General features: G+C 40.1%; 1 protein-coding gene across 1 annotated transcript in view; it reads left to right on the top strand.

Moving 5' to 3' along the window:
• TBX15 (T-box transcription factor 15) overlaps positions 1–20,459 on the top strand; it is a 102,746-nt gene that overhangs the window by 46,283 nt on the left and 36,004 nt on the right. The window contains exons 2-3 of the mRNA XM_060090364.1: positions 13,797–14,010; positions 19,000–19,101. Coding sequence (XP_059946347.1) covers positions 13,797–14,010; positions 19,000–19,101 — 316 coding nt within the window. The remainder of the gene's footprint in view (positions 1–13,796; positions 14,011–18,999; positions 19,102–20,459) is intronic.

The following is a 20,459-nucleotide window of genomic DNA, read 5'->3' as shown; positions in this document are numbered from 1 at the left end:
TTGTATAATAATATTGATGGAGATCGATTCTCTAAGAGATTCCTCCAACAGATGGGTCCCCTCCCGAGGAGGAAACAGACTGTTAGGAAAGTCCTTCTGACCCCCATTCCCTGGGAGGAGGAGCCCTTGAATCACAGGCCCAGGTGCTCAGGAAATCTCCTGTCACTCTGAGACGGGCCAGGACATGGTGCCATGTCCAAAACTTCTAAATACAGTTCAGGCTGGGTCATCATGACAGATGCTGAACTGGCACCACTATGAGGACTGAAGTGGGAACTCTGACAGTGCTTAAATGCTGCGGCCCCTGGGCTTGAACTCTTCATGGGCTGGGATTGGGAGAGGCAGTACAGAGCCTTATGGGGAGCAGGGTGGGAGCAACTTTGGCAAGGAAATCCTACTGCCTCTGTGACACCACCACTCCTTCAGAAGGCAACCAACACCCAACAACATACCAGCTATTTTAGAAGCTGTCAGTTTCTGAATTGCTGGCACACTTGGAGGACACTCTTTCTTCAAAGGTCATTGGGACTGTTCAAGGTAGGTAGGCCTGGGGAGAAACAGAGGCATGCCAAGGTGTTGGCTGAGGAATGAATAGAATTAAGTAACCTGGTCAAGATGGTTCGAGGGGTCAGGAATGGAGGTAGGAATATTGAGTCCGGGATTCCCAAATCAGCTTTTACATAGAAGACAGTGTTAGGCTATGTTTTACCCTGCTCCACCCTCTTGGCTATCACCAAAATTCCCACCAGGTTAGACTCCTTTGACAACTCACCCTCCTCTGGGGAGGGCTTTGGAGGAAAAAAAGAAGGCAGGAGAGACACCTGGCAGGTGGACTTTTCCTGGAGGAGTCTGGGGACTTGGGATGTGAGGGTAAGATTCTGAGGTTGACAAGCATCTTAAGCAGGGGATGGTGAACTTTAAGTACACAGACACTGCTATGAATACAATTAATCCAGAGTGTTTGTTTCACTCTTAATGCTTGCCCCCTGCCCCAAAAGTAGATTCATTTCTGTTGTTAAAGCATTTTATTTTAGGGTTTCTGAAGGTGGAGTGGATGGTGGATGATTCAGGCTTTGGGGTAAGAAAGACCTGGATCCTTTTCTTCTCTCTGATGCTTCTGGGTGAGTGGCACTGGGCATGTTACCTTGACTAAGTCTCAGTAATCTCACCTGTCAAATAGGTTATAATGCACAACTCTCAGGTCTCACCTTGAGGCTCTTGGGAGACTCCCTTAGGCACTAGATCTTTTCTGTCTCCTCAATATATATTTTCCTTAGCCTGAGCCAGAGGGTGAGAGCTCTTGACAAGGTTGTCAATTTGGAGTCAGGAGACCCTGCAGCCCCCCAGCTCTTTTCTGTCTTTCCCACCTCTTGTGGAGCAGTGCCCTTGGGCTGCTTCTTCAGCCAAGGTTGATCTCTCTGCTTCTCTGTTGAAGGCTAGAATTTGCTCTCGGGGCCCCATTTCCTAACTGAAGATCCAGCCTACATCTTTTCTCAGTGGTCTACCCTGTTTTCTCTTCTTTCAGATTCTAGTCATTTTCCTTCTCAACTAGTATGGCAGCCATCATGAACCTGAAGTAGACCTACACAAAAACAGGCTTTCTTAGCTGGCATTTTTACTATTCCTTTGCTTTCCCTCCTTCTGCCTTTCCACAATTCCTCCTTCTAACATATTCAATTCTGATAATTTTGCTTCAGGCCCTGAATTATTTTCTTCATTATGTGATATTTTCCCATTCTACATTTAAAATTTTCTTTGTTAGGATTTGCTTTTCTCCTTTTGAAAGAACACAGACCTTCTTTCTCCCTCTCAAATGTGGATTGGCAAGTGATTGGGAAAAGATCTAACCCTGTGGCCACCTCCCTTTCCAAATTATGGACAGAACTAACATTTAATATACTCCTACTGTGTGCCAGGGGCTTTACTGAGAGCCATGGGCATATCTGTTTTATTGAGGAAATTGGCTCAAGCAGGTTAAATCACTTGCCCAAAGTCATAAAGCTGGGTCTGTATGATTCTAAAGAAGGACCGTGCTCTTTCCCCCTCTTGGCAGCTTCTCTGGAAACCCCACTTCACTGCAGACAGCAGGGATGCTTGCTGTGTGGGCGTCTAGAGGGTACAGCAGCTCTGTGTGCAGGAGTCATCCTGTTCCTGAAGGAGAAGGCATCTCTGCACCCCATCCCCTGCCACATAACACACACACACACACACGCACACACACACACACACACACACAAGCATCACCAGCTCCAGCACTTGTAGAAGGGCTTGCTCCTTTCCTCATTTTACCCTTGTGATCACAGGCACCTTTTCTTCTTAGGTTCATGTGGAAGGGAGTTAGTATTGAGAATTTTCTAGATGATAGACTGTGACTGTTACTCACAGAAGTGACCGAAGTCACTGAATTCATTTGATGCCCCTGAAAGATTTCAGGTTAGACCTTGCCAACTCATGGTCATGGAAGGAAAAGCTAGTGGGATTCCAATAGCTTAGACTATGTGTAGAGGTGACCCTGTTGGGATTTTGTTGGGAACACGGTGTTCAATTAAAACACCTCATTACTAGGGATATAGTGGTCTCCTGAAGAGGATCAGAAGAATAACATTCAAGATTCTTGATGTGGCTCCAGCCTTCTTCTCTGGCCACATTTCTTCTCTTGCTTTGCTAAACATACAGCCTTTTATTCATTCATTCATTCATTTATTCTACAAAACCAACATTTTATTGAGTGCATAATAGGTGCCAGACACTGTCCCAGGTGCTGAGGATACAAGAGGAATCACACAGATATGGTCTCAATTACTTGCTGTTCTCTAGACCTGCTTGGTAGACTTTACTCCTGTGCCTCTGCCATAAAATTCCCTTTTCCTGGAAGATCCTTCTCCTCCTTTCCCATCTCTTCCTTTTCATCTTGCACACATCTCTCCATCAGGTCCAGAAAAGGCCACCGGGTGGGAAGAAGTTCTTCTCACCTCTAAACTCCCATAGCATTTTGTTGATACTCCTTTTAGATAATACATGAAAATTAGCATTCATATATCCCTTTTACTACTGATAAAGTATTTACATAAACACACAGACACGCACTTTGTTAGTGATTCATAAACATTTCACAAAGTAGGTACTAATGATATCCTCATTTTGCAAATGATAAAACTAAGGCTCAAAGAGTTTAAGTGACTTGTTCAAGATTAGACAGTTGGAAAAAGAAGAGATGAACTTTAGAACTTGGTCTTTTGAATTACAGTCCCTCAGCATGCCCTATGCCATGCTGGATTTTGACTCTTCTACTTTTATTAGATTATTTATTAACCTGTCCTGTCTCCTAAGTGATTTTGTAAGTTCCTGAGGATGTAGGAACATATCTTATTTAATTTTGTGCCCCTCACATTACCTAACACATTGCCAGGCTCAGGCTAGATAATCAACTAGTATTTGTTGAAAAAATAAATAATTGATTGAATGGATGAATTCAGAAAATTACTGGAGAGGTTATTATATTTGCCAGCCATTTAGCTCTTTTGTTCATCAAACAGGATGGTTCTTTATATTTGGCTTGATAGGTTGGGGAGATTTTATTTTATTTTATTTTATTTATTTATTTTTAACGTTTTTATTGGAGTACAATTGCTTTACAATGGTGTGTTAGTTTCTGCTTTATAACAAAGTGGTTGGGGAGATTTTAAACTCAGTGTAGCTGGTGGTGTCCTGAGCATAATTTGAAGGGTATTGCATGTTCCTGGCTATACTCAAATGTCTATCCTACTTACACGTTTGACATTGCCACCTCCAAGGGCACTGTCTCCTGAAGTCATAGTTAAATTACACTTGTTGCTTGGAAACTGGCTGCATAGTTCTTCCCCTTTAGCATATTAGCATGGGTTTATTTATTTATTGGTGCTCAGTGAGAATATCCTAACGAGGTATAAGCCAAGTTCTTCCAGGGCCTTTGGGGGAAGGCCTCCTTTTCACATCATGGAAATTAAAAGACCACTGTTGCAGACATCTGATGGTGTTAATGGTAGTAGCTGCTGTGGTGATGGGGGTGGGGGTGGGAGGTTGGGAGTAGCTGTGGTTGCAAAGAGCAAATAAGCACTGGCTTAGGAATGAGCTAATATGTCAATTCACTCAGAAAAAATGCCAAGAGCCTTGTGAAGGGGCTTGTGTTGACAGCTACTGGCCTAAAATGTACTGGTAAATCTTGAAGACCACCCAGTCCATCATGATCAACTTTTGGAGGACCTCTGGGGCAAGAGGTATTTAGACTTGAATATTGCCACGTGGCTTCTGACCAATTGTTGATTATTCCATTTATGCATTTTCTGTGCTTTCATCAAGAATGTTTTCTGAACCAAAAGTTGGTCTCAAAACTTTTAATTTTATGGGGAGGATGAAATAAAATATTTGAAATTAGGATTGTTCTAGAAAATCCAGGACCCATATTTGTCCTTATTTTTTCTTGGCCTTCCCGACTACCTTGATCATTGGCATATAATCTTATCTGTTAATTTGACACTTTACTGTTTATATAGTACTTTCATATATATAATTATCAGTTGATTTCTCCTCAAGTACAGATATATATTTAATACTATCAAACAATTCTGTGCCCTGAACTCTGACTTAAGTCTATGTAAACCAAATTATGTACAAGTAGGAACTACTTCAGCTGCCTTTTCTTGTCTCTCAGTGCTGTCATTACACACTTCTCAAAGTCCAGACATCTTCCAAGTACTTTCTAACATTATTTTTCTTATGTTCTAGGCTAAAGCAAAAGAGTGATTTGACACTGACAGTGATCTTCAGTGATCTCTCTGTCACATTTGTATCTTTTACATGGGGGGTCCTGGGAACAGGAAGTGAAATACAACAAAAGAGGGCCTTTTACGTTTGTTCTTACTTGTTAAATAATGCTAAGTTAGTGAAGAGACCTAAAATATTCCTGAACATAACTGCCCTGCTACTGCGAAAGGTAAATTCCCATCTGACCTGGCTTTGAATTTTCTGTTTTCCCCAAATAGCTGATAATGTTTTAGTTTCCATAGAGCTATCTTCTGACCGAGCAGCCTGAACGTGAGCTCTGCATTTCCAAGTTCAGAGTGGGAAGCACAGAACTGTGCAGGTCTAGTTCTAAAAACTGGGCAACAGTTGATGGTGGAAAGAGCATCACCTCTAGTGTCAGACTAAGTCAAATCCCACTCTGACACCTCCTAGTTATATAATGTGAGAAAAGCTTTTTCATCTGCCAAACCTCAGCTTTCTCACTTATAAAATGGCAGCAATAATGCCTACTTCATAGGGTTTTCTGTGAACATTTCATGAAGCTTAAACATAAATGTATATAAACTATTTAGTGTAGTGCCTGTTATTTTTCTTCTTTTGTTTGCTTCCACCTTCAAAGCATGCTGGAGCACTAGAGGCTGAACCTTTAATGACATTGAGCCTTCGTTTGATCAACAAGAAATAGATGTAAAAATGACTGCCGCCACTTCTTTGCAAAGCCTCTTTAAAAGGCTTAGATCTCAGGGATGACGTTGGGTCCTTGCCTGTGGTCTGTATGTCAGTGAGAGAGGTGCTGGTTGTCAGGTGGAGAGTGCTTTAGGCAGCTGAAGGATATGTGCTCTCAGTCTCCCTAATTGGATTATTGGCATGGGAATTGCAGGCTTCATGTTACCACCCCCCTTTTTCCCAAATAGAACTTGGAGGGCATGGAGGGCTCAGAGACTTCATTCCATTACTAAAGTCATCTAACAGGCTCATTTGAGTGTTTGCTATCATCATAATTTTAGTTTAATCCAACCTGGGTTATAGTTCATTCCCTTGAAGCTCTGAACTGGGTATCAAATGTGGGCTCAGTCCGTACTCAGGTCAGTGCCAAATGCTCTGCTTCTGCCATATTTAGAATTACTCTATGAAAAGTTTCATCACCAGATTTTGCTAAGCTATCTGATAAAATCTGATGTCCCAGAACCAATTTCCACTGCAGAGGTCCTCTGGGAATAGGAATTTACTTGAGCCTGGTACAGAGAGTGCTACCTGGGTTATAGCTTCTGATGTCTCCTATGGTGTGAATGGGAGCCCTGAGATGACTGTGGGTGGGTCTTGGTTTTAGAGACTTTGGGACTTAAGAAGTAGGCCAAGGAGTGGTTGCCCTGCCAGTATCAGATAGGGGGTACCACTCAATGTAGTCATGTCCCAGTTATTGGCAGAAACAAAAACAAGAACGATTGTTTGATTATCATCTGGTTTGGGTCTTTCTCTTTTAATTGCTTCAAGCTATTTTCTCCCTTGGGTACACAGCTGAGGTCCAGTCTCATGGAAGTGGCTTGTGCATCTAATCTCAGAAAATTCAACGTCCCTTATCTGACTCTGCAGCAGTCTTCTACCACCCATCTTCCACATTGAAACCAGGCTATCATGTATCGTTCATTCAGGAGATGTGGCAAAGCATGAAACTCAGTTTATGGAATTCATAGTCTAGAAGGGAAGACTGAGCCATCATCACCTACATTTAAAAGAAAAACTTTGGTATAAAGAAAATAATGTCTAAACTCCATATTATGACACACACATTTCTCCTAAAATATAAACTCCATGTGGCCAGGGATTTTTGTTTTTCCCCTGATGATGTCTCAAGAATCTAGAAAAGTGATTGGCACATACTAAATGTTAAATAAGTTGTTGTATAATTGCATTGAACCTGATTTTCCAACTTATCTCTTATCTCACCTCCCCTCTTCCCTTATGTATTTTAAGCTCTGGCCATATCTGTGTGCTTGTAATTTTCTAAAACTGACAAGTTCTTACTTATGCTATTCCCAGTACCTGAGATTCTGTCCCCATAGTTTCTTTGCTTGTTCACATTGAACTCATATAAAGTGCATATAGATTTCAAGCCCACTCTCAAATGTCACCTCGTGACGTCTTCTTGATCCTCTTGTCCATTGGCTTGTTTGCTCTTCAAAGCTCCTGGTAGCACTTTGCTCCTATACATCTGCCAGAGCACCTATCATAGTCCATCTTCTTTAACAGTTTCTGTATCCTTCCTACCAGATTGTGAGCTCCTTCAGAGCAAGAGCCTGTTTTGTCTGTCTTCGTACATGAATACACAACCTGGTCTATACAAAGCAGAAATGTTTGGTGGAATAAAAATGGAATTAAGGGGCTTCCGTTGTGGCGCAGTGGTTGAGAATCTGCCTGCTAATGCAGGGGACATGGGTTCAAGCCCTGGTCTGGGAGGATCCCACATGCCATGGAGCAGCTGGGCCTGTGAGCCACAACTGCTGAGCCTGCGCGTCTGGAGCCTGTGCTCCGCAACAAGGGAGGCCACGATAGTGAGAGGCCCGCGCACCGCGATGAAGAGTGGCCCCCGCTTGCCACAACTGGAGAAAGCCCTCGCACAGAAACGAAGACCCAACTAAGCAAAAATAAATAAATTAATTAATAAACTCCTACCCCCAGCATCTTCTTTAAAAAAATGGAATTAAATATAATTTCATATGCCTGCAATCCTTAAGAGGTAGAATCGATGCAATTTGGATTTGGCTGTCAATAATATTTGAAATGGAGATAATAATAATAACTCTTAGAGTTCTATTAAATGATGGTATGTATGTAACGTCTTAGCAGAGTGCCAGTAAGTGCTCAATAGGTGTTGACTATTAACTCTTTGGTTCGGATAGTTGTTGTGAGCTTATATTTGTCTCACTGTGCAAAGTCACTAACATTGTTATCAGCAGAACCATTAGATTCTGTCTTTATCATACAGATATAAATGTAATTTTTGAGAAGGAAGGTATCTTTTCCTTGACCCCTAATAGTAAAATAAGGAAATACTAAAGATAAGGAAACTGAGGCTTGGTGAAATGAGGTGACTTTCCAAGACCCCACTCTTGATGAGTAGCAGAGCCCTAAAAGTAAATGTGCCTTGTTACCTGTAGTAAGAAATGATTCCTTAAAATTATTAGTTAAGTGGAGATGAAAATCACCTGGCAGACTGTGAAATATGTTCTAATAACGTCTAATTTTTTTAAAGGAATTTTGCCGTTTTTAAAAAATTATTTATTTATTTATTTATTTACTTATTTATGGCTGTGTTGGGTCTTTGTTTCTGTACGAGGGCTTTCTCTAGTTGTGGCAAGTGGGGGCCACTCCTCATCGCGGTGCGCGGGCCTCTCACTATTGCGGCCTGTCTTGTTGCGGAGCACAGGCTCCAGACGCGCAGGCTCAGTAATTGTGGCTCATGGGGCTAGTTGCTCCGCGGCATGTGGGATCTTCCCAGACCAGGGTTCGAACCCGTGTCTCCTGCACTGGCAGGCAGACTCTCAACCACTGCACCAACAGGGAAGCCCTAACGTCTAATTTTAAAAAAAAATATTTATTTTGGCTGTGCCGGGTCTTAGTTGCAGCAGGTGGGATCCTTTAGTGGCGGCATGTTGGATCTTTTAGTTGTGGTGTGTGGACTCTTAGTTGAGGCATGCATGGGGGATCTAGTTCCCCGAATAGGGATCGAACCCAGGCCCCTTGCATTGGGAGCGTGGAGTGCTACCCACTGGACCACCAGGGAAGTCCCCTAATTTTGAAATGAAGTCAGAGAACACATAACTCAGGCTTTTTCTATACATGTCAACCAAATCAGCTTATCGTGGTTGGGTTGCTGCTGTTAGACTTGGTGGTCTTTAAGCTGTACTACGAATCCATCCGTTAAACATTAAACTTAAAAGGGACTTTATAGCGGCCCTAATTAAATGTGCATGTGATGTGCTATAAAGATCAAGGAAAATAGGGACCAGAATAGTTATGTGACTTGGCCAAGATCAAACATGTTAAGCTATTTCAGTTGTAAGGATGGCCAAAACAGTTGAAGGGTCTTACAGAATTGCTGACTGCTTTGGCCAGGGATGAATGTAGTATGATCTTGGGGAGACCTGATCGTTTATTCAGGAGGCAGAAGACCTACTTTGTAGGCCATGTTGTTTTAAATTTTTCTTAGTCTCAATTTCCTCATCCACAAAATAGACATAAAAATATAGGCTATAGGCTTCCCTGGTGGCACAGTGGTTGAGAGTCCGCCTGCCAATGCAGGGGACACGGGTTCGTGCCGCGGTCCGGGAAGATCCCACATGCTGTGGAGCAGCTAGGCCCGTGAGCCATGGCCACTGGGCCTGCGCGTCCGGATCCTGTGCTCCGCAACAGGAGAGGCCACAACAGTGAGAGGCCCGCGTACCACACACACACACACACACACACACACACACACACACACAAATATATATATATATATATATATATATATATATATATATATATATGCCATATCTAGCTCATCAAATGGAAGGATATATTAGATAATATGTAAAATATAAATTAAGAAACTATTTTATTATTGCTACTATTTTGTATGAGTTGAGAACTGAAATTCTCTCTAAGCTAAACTCAACTTTCTCTGGGAACTTAGTGTTAACAGTATCCATTTTCTCAATATGAAATAGGTCAGAGATAGAAAATGAGTGACACAATGAATGGATGGTTAGATTCTCTTTTTTAGAGATTTTTTTTTTGGATGGTAATAGATATGTTAGTTTGACCCTATGAGTCAGTCACATGATATTCTCCAGTGACTTGTAACTGGCTTAGCGCAGGTTCCCAAAGTTTTCTTCTTTAACTTCCTTAGTTATGTATAACTTTATCATTTATGTTCTGACTTACTAAAACTTTCCTTGTTAAAATACTACTCACAAGAGACGTCTGATGGCCAAGAAATCTTTCCAGGTCATTCAAATGAGTTCCTAGTGGTTATTTTTTGAAGGCAGGAAGTCACAAATTGCCAAGAATGAAAAAACCTTGAAAACACAGAGGTGTTTTCTGATCTTCAAAAGACTGATTATATTTCTGAATGGATGACCTGATTTGATTGAAATAACCCACCCGCTCTGTATGTATTTCTTACTTTTATGACTTAGGTAACTTGATTATACATTCTGATTAATAGCTGAAATAATTGATCTAGTTAGCCTAAATATTTTATATAACTATGATTTAGAAATATATTTTACAAAGGATTAAACTTTATTTTTACCTAGGCTGTTGATGTGGACCCTGAGATTACTATTTGAAGGGTATTGTAGAGTAGTTTATGTCACAGGTAACCTTCATTACTCTAGGGGTTCAAAACAAACTATCTAAAATATAATACTAATTTTGTTTCCAACCTATGGAAGTTAAGAAACAATCAAGAATGGAAAATTACATGGTACATTCATGTGACTGAAAATGTGGGCTGGTGCCTACATTCTGTATATAAAAGTCACTTGGACTCTATTTTGTGAGGGAGTGAGAGTTCAGAAGCACAGAGTATTTCCAGGGAAACAAATAACTGTCTCTGAAAATCCTCTTCATGGGAAAATACTGCCTATGCATCCACATCTCGTCCACTTCTTTATTAGTAACCATGGGTTCCCTAGGAATGTTCCAGCCCTCTCAGATCCCTCTGTTTTCTGAATTCCTATGAGACATACAGGAAAATATGTAATGGTGTGGAAAACTGCATGGTAGTGTTTGTCTTGGTCTCTGATTATTTGTGAATGCTCCCAGTTTCCACTTTTACTGTAAATACCTTTAAGAGGAGCCCCATTGTGTACTTTGATATTTCCCAGAATCTAGCACAGTGCTGGGCACATAGTAAGCACTCAGTAGATGCATAATTAATCAACACTAACTGGGAAATTTCCCAAGGTCTGGATTCTGTTTCAAATTATCTGAATGGTATCTCATATAGGGCCACATGCTGATAGGTGCTTATTGATGGGTTTGATTGAAACTATAAACAGAATACTAACTCAATTCTTTAACTCCTATGATTATGTGAATTTGAGCTCCCAGTCTTTTTTTCTCATTTAACTTGTCTTTCCCAGACAGTTTTAAATTTGATGCTTCTACAGTTTTTTAAACTCCAACTTATCAATTTCTTCTTTCACAAATCATGGTTTTGGTGTTTTACCTAAAAAAAAAAACATGAACAACTAACAATCTATATTGCAAATTATTGGTCATTGAGTTACTTAGAACTAAAGTCCCAATTAAGCAATTTGTGTAATGATCTTTGAAAAGGATTATCTCTTTTGACTTATTTACATGTATTTTGGACTTTTTCCTAAATACAAGTTTTTAAGTAGAAGAAAAAAATTTTTGATGCTTCTAATTGAGGTCACCTGGGTTATCACTGAAAATTGCATTAGGAAGGAGTCTTACATTCTTTAAGCCATTGGAGGTGGAAGAGATTATAAGAGATTTCAGTTCAATCCTTTTAATTGTACTATGAAGAAATAGGTCCACTGTAGCTAAGTGACTTGTCCAAGGTTATTCATCAATCCATTTAATGTTACATTTTGAGTACCTGTTTTATTCCAGATGACATAGAGAGTTAAGAGCAGTCTCTTACTTCCTAAATCTCCAGCCACAGTTCCCATTCCAATCCTAACCTCAAGTTGGCTACCTTAAAAATATTATCACTTAGTGCAGTGATATCTTTCCTTTCCCCCTTCCTAAACACACATTGGAGAAATTATATGTCCAAAATTTTTGCTGGGCCCTGCCTATTTCCAACTGTTTCATAACCATAGCACTTTATGGTAAGGAGATTTCATAACACGTTGCTTCCAAAGGTAGGACAAGACTATTTTTTAAAAATCTTGCTTCAAGAAGTTCTTGAAAATTTCACAATTTTTTTTTTTTTTTTTTTTTTTTCTTTTTGCGGTATGTGGGCCTCTCACTGTTGTGGCCTCTCCCGTTGCGGAGCACAGGCTCCGGATGCGCAGGCCCAGCGGCCATGGCTCACGGGCCCAGCCGCTCCGCGGCATATGGGATCCTCCCAGACCGGGGCACGAACCCGTATCCCCTGCATCGGCAGGCGGACTCTTAACCACTGCGCCACCAGGGAGGCCCTGAAAATTTCACAATTTTAGTGATAAGTGAGGAGCTCTTGGCATATCGCAGAAACAAAATGGGATTTGGGAATCCATGTCTCAAGGGATCAGATTACTGTGTTTGTGGAGTGTGTGAGGATATCATGGTTCTGCTACTGAAAAACAGATAGCATCAGGCTGGTATAGAGCCTGATTGTCACTCAACAGCTCTCACCTTAGAAAAGCAGCTCCACTTTTCTGTACTTGAAGGGGACAAATATTAGCTCCTGTTTAGTCCAAGATATAAAATGATATGCTTAGACATATAGTATCTAGTCATATAACTTTTTAATGTTTTTGATGAAGATGGTGACTGGACCAGTGATTGTGGATAAACTAAAGATTTTGGGTAGAGACTTCCCTGTTATTTAGGAGCTTGGTTCAATTCTGCAGTGTGCTGAATGTCTTCAGCAGTGATGCTGCCCGGGTTTGAGAGAGGAACACATTAGGGCTAGAAGAAAAGAAAATTAAAGGTGTCATGAGAAGGGTTGTTCACAGGCCTGGAAACCTGCTCCAGTTAGTGAGGATGGCAGCAAGATGATATGGCTTTCTGTCCCAGCCTCCTTCCATCCTGCTAGTGTCAAGGACTGGTACCCAAGAGGTCCTGACCTTTGACAGCATTGAAAAGCCAGTTGTCAGAGTAAGACATCATTGTTTTCAACCTTTCTTTATGTATGTATTTAATTATGGGGGAAGCAATCGGAATCCTAGATGTTAAGGGTGAGTTAGAGAAATAGGTTCTTAGGCTTGGCTTGCAGTATTGTGTGACATAAGGAAACTGTACTAGCTAATCCAAGTTTGGAAAATATTAGGAGATAAAGTTCTTGGCGTAGGGCCTCTAAAAGTAAAAAATCTGAAAAATTACAGAAAATTCTCTAGTAGATCTGACTCTAGGCTTCTCCATCGGTCTACATCCCCCCTGCCTCCCCGCCGCCCCGCCAGCCTTCTCTTCATGAGAACAGAAGACGAAAGAGGAAAGGACCATCTGGCCCAGCATGACAGCTTTTTATTTGGTTGCTCTCAATCCTACCTTCCTGTTTGGATCAGCCCTCCCCTCTGCCCATACTTCAGAAACCAATCAAGGTGTCTCCTAAACTCATTTATTCCCTTTGTTTCAACCACCTTCTTGGGTAACTTTTCCCATATGCTTACATCCTTGCCTCACAACAGACTTTTTTTTTCTTTTCATCCAAAATGGCCTGATTAGACTTAGGAAAAGCCATTTACTCAAGTATACAACAAAGTGTTTCTAAAGATCCCAAATAACTTTTTCATTACTTTTGATGACCAGGATATATAAATGGAGGAAAACTCACTGTGTTTAAAAATAACTGACTGAAGGACAGTGATGCTGAGTGGTGTGGAATTAAAGAACACATTGTTGTTAGCATTGAATCTTTTACCCCAAGTTAAATGGTCTAATCTAGATTTGCAGCTATAGTCTGTGATTATTATTATTTTTAAGATTTGGCATTTGTCTATTTTGTTGCTCCAGTTTGGCTTCATTCCCTTCAACATGGTGACATTAGTTCTCTTTATGTTGCCTATTGTGGACCAATTTTCTTCAGCTGTTGCTAAAACTTACTAAAATGCCAGATGTCATGTTGGAAACACGAAACCTGAAAGAAGGTCATAAATCACAAAAACAAACCATAAAAAAAATAATAAAATACGCTGAGTGCTGTGCTCTGGAGCTTCCCAGCTTTAAGTCTCCTTTTGTTCACCCCTCTCCTCACCCCATCGTGCTCCCTACCCTGCCTCCATCTTTTAGGGCCAGGGGTGTGGAGGGAGCTCAGCAGTTTCTCACCTAAGTCTTGACTGTTTATTTTTCAGATTCTGAGCAGAGCACTGGTTCAGACTCTGAGGTGATCCCTGAGCGGTCTTCCTGCTCCTTTGACACTCACACTGACCTGGGCCCTGGTGCTGCAGGCCCTGTGCCTGCTGCCATGTCTTCCATGGAGGAGATTCAGGTGGAGCTGCAGTGTGCTGACCTCTGGAAGAGGTTCCATGACATTGGAACCGAGATGATCATCACCAAAGCAGGCAGGTAAGGACAAGTTCCTTTGAATAGCCACATTCGAAGAACAGGAAAACAAATGTAGGAGCTGTTAACATTTTTCTTTTCACCTATTTGTGGTAGTAGCATTGGTGCAGCCAAAGCAACTCACACTCACTTTTCAGCATTTGGATGTCTTGATAAAGTGCTTTCCTTGTGTTTACTGTGATTTTGCTATTTTCCTCCAAGGACCACTCAAACCTAAATCGCCTCTACCCTCACAAACATTTTCTGCCTGCAAATGTATTCCAGCTAATACTGGAGATCCATGGTGCATAACAGTCAAACAATAGATTTCCAAAGCAAGTGTTACTTCACCAACCAATGTTTTCAAAAGACAAGGCTTGCATCTTCTAAGGCATTTAAATCAGCCAGGTATTTTCGTAAGAATTTTGTTTTTGGTAAAATTTGGGCTTGGTGCATTTTTGAAGCCCTGCTGATTGATCCATTGTGTTTTATAGTTGGATTGAAATGTGATTACTTTAATGGGACCTGGTGGAAACTCTTGCAAAATGATTTATGTAGGATGATAAAAGTTTTAAAAACATAGCGTCTCTTGAAATAAACACTGTTAGTTAAGCTACTCCTTTATTGGTATCTTTAAATTTTTCATGGTTAGGTATCTGTTTTGTGCTGGATATTCAACATGTATTTCATTATTTAAACTTCACAGGAATCCTATGAGGTAGGATGTGATAATTCCATGTATGGATGAGGATGCAAAATCTGGAAGAGGTTAATTAATTTGACTAAGGCCACACAGGTAGTAAAGGGCAGCTTCAGAGTTCTACACAAATCTGTTTGGCTCCAAAACAATTGTCTCAACTATTTGTAAGTCTGCACTGTTAAGAAATGGTTATAGCTTTTGCCCCTTGGATTTAAAATGAAAATGATTTAAATAAAAATAAATTTGGACTGAGTTTATTAGTATATAGGAATAGTTCACTGAAATTAAAATAATTATAGTGCTTTCATATTTACAAAGTCAATCCACTGTCTCACATCACAGAGATCAAAAAGACTCACCTCATTGATCATAAGCTGTCTTCATGCACGTAGACATTTAAAGTAAAAGCATAGTTTCATTGGGTCTAGTTCACTTGAATGCATATAGAGAAACCTCTCAATACAATAATATATCACAAAAAGGTGAGCTTAAAATGAACCTGAAGTCTTACTCATTTTCATCCTCCTCTGTAAACCCTCTTCCTTCTTTAAGTTTTAGTAGAGAATAAAACCATTAAAAAGCTTCTTAGGAGGAGCAATTTTGAAGGAGAATTACTTTCAAAATTACTTTTTGGAGTTTTTTGTTTTTAAAATTGAAGTATAGTTGATTTACAATGTTGTGTTAATTTCTGCTGTACAGCAAAGTAATTCAGTTATACACACACACATATACACATTATTTTTTATATTCTTTTTCATTATGGTTTATCACAGGAGAGTGAGTATATTTCCCTGTGCTATACAGTAGGACCTTGTTGTTTATCCAGAATCACTTTCAAAAACCATCTCTTTTTCGTTGCTTGGATTTCAGTCTACATCTTGAGTCTACATTTTGAGATATGACTTGGAAAGAAACAGCAATTCAAGGAAAAAAGTTTTTACTCTTTTTCTTAGTTTTTGGCAAGGGCATTGGTTCGGTGAGAGGGGAAATATTACTTTTTTTGTCTGTAAGATTTTCCAGTTTTTATTTTGGGTCTTTACTTACTACTATTATGTCTGTGTATTTGAGTCACTTTTGTTTCTGATATCATTCCTTTGCTCCCTGCACTTCAGTTAATTCAGTTTACCTGAGCACCTCCTTGACAATTCTCCTGTGACCTCATTTCATGATTTTCTGCAGTGTTTACTTTTCCATATCTCTGCCTTCACAAATTCACGCTGATACCTGAATATATCCAGAGATTCCCAGCACAGACATATAGTTTGTTCTTTAATCATATCCCTTTATTTAGGTTTAGAAACTACATTCATTGCTTCCATATTGGAGTGCCTCAGCTGTTGCTGTTGCTACCAGTAACTCTGCTCAAGTAATTCCAGAACCACTCAGAAACATTCAAAGAAGTCCTTATCTTCTGTGAATTTTTTTCATTCCCTCTCCATCCCCCAAGTTGATTCTTTCCTTTTCACTTCATTTTTTCTTCCTCTGTAGTGTCTTTTTCAGTTTTAACTCCAATTTCCATTTTCTTAGTTACTGTTAGTTATGTATGACTCTGTTCTTTTTCCCTCTCAGAAGATCTTAGTCACCACCTACTTCTTCTCACATTCCAAACTATAATTCCGTTGATTCAGAACTACTATAGTCTACAGAGCCCTCAATCTTTGAATGCACCAACAAAACCTGCATGATCAGCACCATGGACAGAGGTGTCTGTAGGGATAAACGGGTTTGGAAGTCAAAAGAATTGGCCTAAATTTAGGCATAAACTTAAAACCAAACACATCTCATTTTATGAATATGAAAGATTAATTTTTCTCTAGGGTGTTATGACATTACCTGATATTCTGTGCTAAAATACTGACAAAAAGAAAAAGCAACTTTGGTCAGATTTTAAGAATTGTCATAGAATTTTAAAGCAAAAGGTCACCTTAAGGATTATTTAGTTCCTTTCCTCTGTTTTATAGATGGTGAGGTAAAATGGCTTATCCGGAGCCACACAACTCATTCATTTTAGAACCTGAGTTCTGAAAAGAGACAGGTAGCTTCTCCACTCAAAGTCATATAAGTGTTCCAGACAAAACAGGTATTGAATTTAAAAACATCTTAACCCCTTTTTTAAAAGTCATCAAGAAAATAAATTTATCTCTTTCAATGTAATGCAGCCTCTTTAGATGGCTGAGAGGAACCACATTTTCTTATCTCAGATAGCAAGGGAGAGGACTTTCCATCCCTGGCAAGATGGTCTCCAAATATTTATATATACAGGGCAATCATAAATCATTGTTATTAAGTCGGGAATTAATGATCTATATATACATGTATAGACCAAGGTTCCCAAATTTTTGGAAAGAGTTAATGTGAGTCAAAGTACCTCACCTATAGTGAAAGTTAGATTTAGTCATTATGAGCAACCCACCATCAAATTTCATTAGCCAACCATAAGACTAAAATATAAGGCTTTTGGGACTTCCCTGCTGGCACAGTGGTTAAGAATCCGCCTGCCAATGCAGGGGACACAGGTTCAATCCCGTGTCCGGGAAGATCCCACATGCGGCAGAGCAACTAAGCCCGTGCGCCACAACTACTGAGCCTGCGCTCTGGAGCCGGCGAGCCATAGCTACTGAGCCCACGTACTGCAACTACTGAAGCCTGCGTGCCCTAGAGCCTGTGCTCTGCAACTGCAGCAAGAGAAGACACCGCAATATGAAGCTCGCGAACCGCAAATGAGGCGTAACCCCCGCTCACGCCAACTAGAGAAAGCCTGCGCCCAGCAACAAAGACCCAACGCGGCCAAAAATAAATAAATAAATAAATACATTTAAAATAAAATAAAATATAAGGCTTTCTAATTAAGCTTGTGAGGGTAGAGAAAGAAAATCTAAAATGACATACCAATAGAAGCTTCTGAAAAGTTATAAAGTGGGAAAGAATTGGTAATATATTATTCTTTGCAAATATTTAAGAATTAGCCATCATCCCTGTTGAAGGTCTGTGGTCCCTCTGTGCTTTCCCCCCAAATATGATTATAATCTCACCAACCTATTACCAAAGGATATTTCTTTTTGAGTTGTTTCTGTTGAGTAGTAGAGTGTGTGATTAGCACAGAAAGCCTGTCATGTAAACAACCAGTGCACACTTGCAAGATGGCTGTCTGGGGTCAGGGTATGGTCTATGGCCGTGAAATGGAGCAAAGCCAATTAGGCCATATGTGAATCAAGCCTGTGACCTTGACCTCATTAGCACCGTGCTCTGCCCAGCTCAACTAACTGGCCCCAGATGGTTAAGCTTAATGCAGCATTTTGTGTACAAGTACTCTAGAGCACATTCAGGGCAATCCAAATTTTTGAACCAAGCACTTCTTATGTCTGGTTCCTGAATTCATGACGTGCAAAAGAGCTTGATGTTTTTCTTCTTTCTTATGGTTAAAGAAGAATGGTGAATTTTGTTTTAGTCTCCTTGAAACTCGATACCTCTTTTGGGCTGCTCCCTCTCCTCCTCTTCAATTATGAGAGTAGTTGTAAAGTGTCATATCCTGACCTCGCTTGCTTTGGCAAGTTTAACAAGCCATTGTGGTAGAAACAAGGTATTGCCCAGAGGCCACTAGAATTCATTTGGTATTTGCTCCCTATTCTGTGGTGTCCTTCCTCTGACACACACGTTGACAGCCTGAGAACTTGCAGAAAATTTTCTACAGTTTTATGCATAAAAATAAAAAGACTTCGGTGGTCCTTCATTTGGGAACTGGTAGCACATTCCTTTTTTTCTTCTTTTCTTGAGATATTATTTTTAGAGTGGTCATTTTCAAATAGACTCAATCATAAAATATTTCAAGGTTACTATAATCAACTGTGACAAGCTACTTGGGGAATAAGAAGAATATAAGTTATTCAAGTATATTAAGTATAAGAGTATAAGTATATTTAAGAATGTTATAGTCTAATGGGAAATGTATATACACACATTCTATCTCTCTCTCTCTCTCTCTCTCTCTCTCTCCCCCTCTCTCTCGTCTATCCATCTATCTCACATTAAAATTAACTAATACTATAAAACAAGTTATGGTATGAGGTCTTTGAATGTATGAATAATCAAACAGTTCAATTTAAGTTAAGAAGAGGTGCTATTTCAGCAATGTAAATCCTCAGCATATTTGATAGTGATAATTTCCAAAGTGAAAAAAAAAACAGCCAACTTTGAGAATTAGAGGATGTGGGACTTGTGTGCTTAGCATTCCTATTAAGAGACTCATCAAGCTTTTACTCTTGCTACTTCTCCCCCTCTGACTGCTGAGCTTCCTACATTATTCCCATCCACAGGAGGATGTTTCCTGCCATGAGAGTGAAAATCACTGGCCTGGATCCACACCAGCAGTACTACATAGCAATGGACATTGTACCTGTGGACAATAAAAGATACAGGTAAGGATGACTCTGAGATGTGGAACTGTGGGCATCACCAGTATCCCAGGATGGGTCTATAAACTCATTAGATGAAGCATTTTAACAGTGTACTGTACAATGTACTGGAAAAGGAACAAGGATGGAGGACATGCCAATGGCCTGTGGAAGAACACCAGACAGGAAGTAGTCACTAGAGGTAGGAAGTCAGAACCAGTAATGGTTTGGTCTGGAATCCTCCTTACATCTCTCTAAAGAGTGGGATTGTATAATGTCTGCCAGAGCAGCAAAAATCAAATGGATCTTAAGTCTAAAACTAATTCACTTAACATTGAAAGTGATTAACATATTGAATTATTTGGTTTATGAAATACTAAGTGAGTTGAGATGACTTATTTTGGAAAATGGGAGGAGAAGTGGATTATTACAGTACCTTCAATCATACATCTGATGGATTATCCTGTGGATTATGGAGGGGAAGAATGGGAGAATTGGGTAAGACCTCAAGAAGAACACCTAGTTAAGGGGAATTATTGTTCATTAAAATAGGTTGTGAACAAGTTTGCTAAATAACTTTCCTTCAAAGCCATTAAAAGCCAACATAGTCTCCATGTGTCTTACACATAGTTCTTGTCTGAAACAAGTTGTGGCTTAATTGATCTCCTGAGCTCTCAGTCAAATCAGTGAGTCATGGCTCATTTTTAAGATATTTCAGAACTTGGCCCTGAGCCCATGAATTTGGAGGTGAGAGGTGAATAGAGAAGACCATTACTTGTATTTTAGAGGCAGAGCTGTCTAAGAAAGAAGTGGTCTTGATGTAGGACTTAGGACTCTTTTCTTTAAAAACATCCTCCATTTCAATGAAAATGGAGGTCTCTGCCTTAGTGCAGCCAATCCCAGAAACACCGCTAAGTCTTCCCAGTTAGTGGGAAGACTTTGATTAACCTAGTCTCATTTCCAGTGACTTTGTGGGAAAATAATATGGAAGATGATGATGTTCAAAACTAGGTTTTCACTGAAATGCTTCTAAATTCAGACTCTTAGCTAGGAAATGGTTAACAAGTGAGAGGCTTGGAGGGTCTCTGCACATGGCTGTGTTTTATAGGACAATATGGAAGATGTTTTTAATAAGGAACCAAATCCTGAACAAGTGGCCAATGGATTATATGGTTTGCATTTGAAAGGTGAAAGGTTGCAGTAAAATACCTTTTCCATAGCTAAACACGTGGGTTCAGGATGCCTGTGTGCACACAGGGGTGCAAAGCAAGGAGAGGAAGAAGAAAGAAAACGGACTGTGAGAATGTTTTCCTTGTGAGAGCTGCAGCTTTGATCATTAACTACAACACTTCCCTGCCCTCCCCCACCCATCTTGTTTTCCA

This window comes from Mesoplodon densirostris, chromosome 2, assembly GCF_025265405.1.
Source record: "Mesoplodon densirostris isolate mMesDen1 chromosome 2, mMesDen1 primary haplotype, whole genome shotgun sequence".
NCBI lineage: Eukaryota > Metazoa > Chordata > Mammalia > Artiodactyla > Ziphiidae > Mesoplodon > Mesoplodon densirostris.
The sequence above is the reverse complement of the archived record's forward strand: the minus strand, read 5'-3'. Positions and strand labels throughout refer to the sequence as shown.